The sequence below is a fragment of the Loa loa genome, assembly GCF_000183805.2.
Source record: "Loa loa unplaced genomic scaffold supercont3.331, whole genome shotgun sequence".
Classification (NCBI taxonomy): domain Eukaryota; kingdom Metazoa; phylum Nematoda; class Chromadorea; order Rhabditida; family Onchocercidae; genus Loa; species Loa loa.
Genome location: NW_018108511.1, coordinates 34381 through 39499, shown reverse-complemented (window position 1 = coordinate 39499; position 5119 = coordinate 34381). Strand labels below are relative to the sequence as shown.

Here is a 5119-nt window from a genome sequence, read left to right as displayed (position 1 = left end):
TTTTGTTGATTTAAAATAAACATTTTTCGAAGTATTAGTAATGATTTATCCGATATTGATAAGAACAGCTTCCCGTTCCGTTTTTTTTTTTTTTACTACTCATCGTACCGCAATCCTCGAGGACCACCCGTGGTTCGCGGATTATCGATTGGGAACCACTGCCATAACTCCATGCCAATCTTAATCATACTTTCAAGTTTTAACATTAATTAATGAAATCTTAAGCTTAATACTTTTCAATCATATCAAAATAGTACTGTTCGAGTTTGAATTGTTCTAAATGAATACTGACTTTATTGGGTGTTCCCAGTACTGTAATAATTTTAAAGAGTTGATCTAATTCCGATGTACCGGGAAATAATGGCCTAAGCATGTATAATTCAGCCATAATGCAACCAAGTGCCCAAATATCAATTGGTGAATTATATGACGTAGAACGTAAAAGAATTTCCGGAGCTCGATACCTGAAAATTTGATCATTTTTTTTCCTTACCTGAGATAAAACTAATGATATTAATTAATTAATGTTATCCTAAACTCTGCTTTATCGAATGTTTCATTTATAAAAGATCTTTGCAATCTTCTGTCTACGTATCAATGTTATCACCTTATTGAATGTTCCTTTATTCATAAGCATCCATCAATTATTATCATTAACAAAATTTATTTTAGGTTTTTTAATTATCACCTACAAACTATTTACTGATAAATGTATTCCAGTTATCAGAATCATTCATTATTATTTATAAATTTATTTTAATAATGATTACATTATCGTTAATGCAAGCTTCCAGTTAACGATTCAGCAGATAATTTTTTCCTTATCATATCATGTCCCTTATCATATCATCCGCCAAATATCCAATGGTCACTCCTCCTATCATATCATAAAGTTATCTTATTATCTATTTTTTACTACACACACACACACACAGACAGACACACATACACACACATACACATATCAATAGATGTATTTAAATTTAATTTCCACTTGTCCTCATACTTCATCTCTGTTCATTTTGATAGAAATAGTCTTTTCTTTCTAACAATTATTTTATTAAAACTATAGCTTAAAAAGGATTGACCTTTGACATGTGAGAAAAAATTGCCAAAAGAAGTTTGACATATGAAAAAAAAAGTTGAACATTAATAAATTTAGCATTAATACTAAAAAGGTAAATTATGGATGGAAGAAAAATTTCATAACTTCAAGAAATTTGAAATGAACAAATGAATGAAATGAATAGAATTTTCCAGAATGAAAAACTGAAAAAATGAACTAAAATTTCTTTACGGAAAAAAAAAAGAAATCATACCAACGAGTGGAAACATAATCAGTAAAAGGTGGCCTTGAACGAATTTCACGTGCTAAACCAAAATCAGCAATTTTAACAAGTTCGGTACCATTACACATAATATTTTCCGGTTTCATATCACGATGAAAGAAACCTAAATAAGATCAATAAATGGTATAAAATAATTTTCAAATAATTTATTTCATTTTATTTTAATGTTATAATTAACATAAGTTAATTACAATTAATTGTAATTCTAATTTCTATTATATGTACATTTTAGAAATTATTGTGAAAAAAAAAAAAGAAATATTTCTTAAATAATTTCATTAATTAATTTGTAATAAACTAAATTAAATTTTTAGTTCAATTTTCCAAGTAAAAAAAAAAAGAAGAAAATTTTTTTTTGATTCTGCTCATTTTTTTTTCATCATAATTTTAATTTATCATTTTTTAATTTTGATAAATTTTTAATTAATAATGCAACAATTAGCTAACCATTTTTGTGCATATAAGCTAAACCTTGTAATACTTGATAAATTATATTCCGTATAATATGTTCCGGAAAATATCGATCTCTGAAAATTTTCAATAAAAACATGATGCAAAATTTCCTTTTTTATTTTTTTGAAAAAAAAAATTTTTTTTCTCCAATTTTTTTTTTTTTTAAACTTTAAATTCATTATTTATTCGACTCTTCTTTTCGCAGTTTTCTCATTTTATTTATTCTTCCTTTATTCTGCTATATAAATATACTTTTAAAGGAGAAATTAGTCCACTGATCATGCATTAACCTTTCTAGTTTCCGTTCCTACATTATCGAATCTTACAGTTTCCATCCCTACATTATCGAATCTTACAGTTTCCGTCTTTACACTATCGAATCTTACAGTTTCCCTTCCTACATTATCGAATCTTACAGTTTCCGTTCATAAATCACCAGATATTGAGAGTTAGTAATGGAATATTATTTAAAATTAAAGGTTCGAAGAATCGATGATATAAATTCGAAAAATAATTTCTAATTTTCAATTTTATCGTCACCAAATGGTGTAAACATTATAATTAAAATGATAATTAAATTAACCGTCAGAGTAATATTCTCCATATCAATTATTAAAGTAATGAATTCGAATTAATTAAATATGGTAATAAATACATACATGCATACTTATTTGTTATTTAAACAATTAAAAATAGCATATTTTGCTATTAAAAAGAAAAAGTAAAAAAAAAAAATAATTGAATGATAGTTAAACAAACGAAGTTAATTTAGAGAAAAAAATTTTTTGCACTACAAAAGCAAAGCTAAATATTAGGAATAAATTAAGTTAACTAAAAAAAATGAAATTATCAAGTTAATTAATTTAATTAATTTTATTGATCTAACCTAATATATTGATTATATTTGAAAACTTTTCAATTGCACAATTTTTATCATCAACAATTTTTGATAATTTTGAGCAAAATTTTTGGTGTAATAATAAGATGATACATTTTACTTGCCTAATTAATAGAATAATGTATTTTTCAGAGAAATTATTGTAATTAAAAAATCGAAATGATAATTGATTTACTCAATTATTTCCAATATTATTTCAGCTAATATATAATCTTAATTATTTAATGATTTGTAATAAATCTATTCAAAAAATTTCCCTCTAAATGAAGAAAAAATTTTCAAATTTGCTAAATAAATATAAAAATTATTATTGTTCAACGATAATTATTTCAATATAAAAATGAAATAATTATTAACATTAAAGTTTCATCTCTTTTTACCCACAAACAACAATAATAACTGCAACAACATCAATATTGACAATACCAACAACAAATAATATAACATCAATGATTACCAAGACAACAACAACGATAACGACAACGATAACAATGATAGCAACAACAGCAACAACAACGAGAACAACAACAACAGGAACAACAATAACGACAATAACAACAACAACAACAGCAACAACAGCAACAACAGCAACAACAACAATAAAACGATAGCAACAATTAACAACATCGACAACACTAATAATAAACAACAATAACATCAACAACAACAATAACAACAATAATAACGATAACAACTTCTGTGATGTTCTGATTGTCATGTTCATGAATTACTTTCCGTCTTCTTCTTTAGTGTTTATTCCGCTCTAGTGCAAAGTGCGCTTTTCTGGTTCATTAGCGCCATTTCATTTGATCATGGCGCTTGATTAGAATGTACGGTAGTAGTCTTCATATCATTGTGTAACATGTTAGATTCTGATACTAATCCTGATATTCTAATATCCCTTACATCAGAGATCCTTGCATACTTTTCCCACTTATTGATTGGGCTTTATGGCGCTTTAGTTCTCCTAAGTATTGTAATTTTTATACGAGATTCATGGTCACCATTTTTTTTATACGATGTGACATTGATCATCAAAGGCTGGATTGTCACAAGAAAGCGCCTATTACTAGATTCAATAAAAACAGGATTTGGTTAATATCATTAATTCCCATAATTTGATAATATTTTTGGATGATTCATCATTCATTAAATTCATATAAATTTAATGAAATTTAATCATTGATAAATTAATATTAATTACTGATTCATATATCTATTCACTTACCTGTCTTTCATAAGTTCATATAAATTTTCTTGCATATATTCGAAAACAAAATATAAATTATCATGTTCACGGATTACTTCACGTAATTTGATAATATTTGGATGATTCATTTTTTTCAATGATTTCACTTCACGTAATGCCATCGCTTCATTCCACGAATAAAATTTCCTTTTCATTCTAAAAATTAACAATGATTCATACTTTGACTAATAACTGTCAACATTTGTCATCAAATTATTTGATGACAAATGTTTCCTTGAATAATTTTTCGTGTCTTAAAAAAGAAAAAAAAAAGAAGTAAAAATTAGTAAAGGATCATTTGAAATTTTTTTTTTTTCAAAAATACAAATTCAAAAAAACATTAAATTTAAATTACATAAGATGAGAAAAATTCAAATTCAAAAATACATTAAATTTTTAATTATACAAGATTGAAAAAAAAACCTTTTAATTGCTACTTTATCACCGGTATCAAGTTTTTTAGCAAGTAACACTTCGCCAAATGTTCCATCACCAAGACGTTTTGTCATCAAATATCGATCTGCTAATGTTTGGCCTGTCAACGTAGCCATATGTTCTGTATACATTAATTGATAATTTGATATTCGTTTTTATCTAAAAAAAAAAAAAATCGTTTATAAAATTATTTAAGCAAAATACATTATCAGGCTGGTATTTTCAAATTTCTCTTTTCCTACTACTTCTTATCATTTCTTAGCAATAAATTCTTAACAGTACAACTGCGTAAAGATAAGCCTTATCAAATCAAGCCTTTTTCTAGAAGCCATTATTCAATTTAAATCATTTCTTTTCTTTCTTTCTTTTTTTGTTTCTTTTATGATGATATCACAATTCAAACCACCTGGCCTTTTTACCCACCGAACATTAGCAATACATAGCAAACAAACCAAATGTATAATTGAAAATAAAAATAGGAATTAAGGAATTAAAATAGGAAGAAAAATGGAACCTAAAATGAATTAAAATTTCAGTTTTATAAAAAAAATTAAAAGAAAAAAAAAGGAATGGATATATTTGATTTTTCTCACTTACTTAATTATTTCAACCATCCGAATACATTTCCATGCCTGAAATATTTAGATTAAATATATACATGTACATACATACACATACATACACACACATACACACACACACACACACACACACACACACACACACACACACACA

The 5119-nt window shown here is 25.7% G+C and overlaps 1 protein-coding gene across 1 annotated transcript in view; it reads right to left on the bottom strand.

Moving 5' to 3' along the window:
- LOAG_18485 (CMGC/RCK/MAK protein kinase) overlaps nt 1–4547 on the bottom strand; it is a gene marked incomplete at its 3' end in the record, with an annotated part of 6944 nt that extends 2397 nt beyond the window's left edge. The window contains exons 1-5 of the mRNA XM_020451145.1: nt 4373–4547; nt 3929–4105; nt 1797–1876; nt 1320–1452; nt 293–464 (exon numbers count right to left, since the gene is read on the bottom strand). Of these exons, the coding sequence (XP_020305097.1) occupies nt 293–464; nt 1320–1452; nt 1797–1876; nt 3929–4105; nt 4373–4515 (705 nt within the window). The 5' untranslated portion in view covers nt 4516–4547. The remainder of the gene's footprint in view (nt 1–292; nt 465–1319; nt 1453–1796; nt 1877–3928; nt 4106–4372) is intronic.
- Nucleotides 4548–5119: the final 572 nt, after the last annotated feature.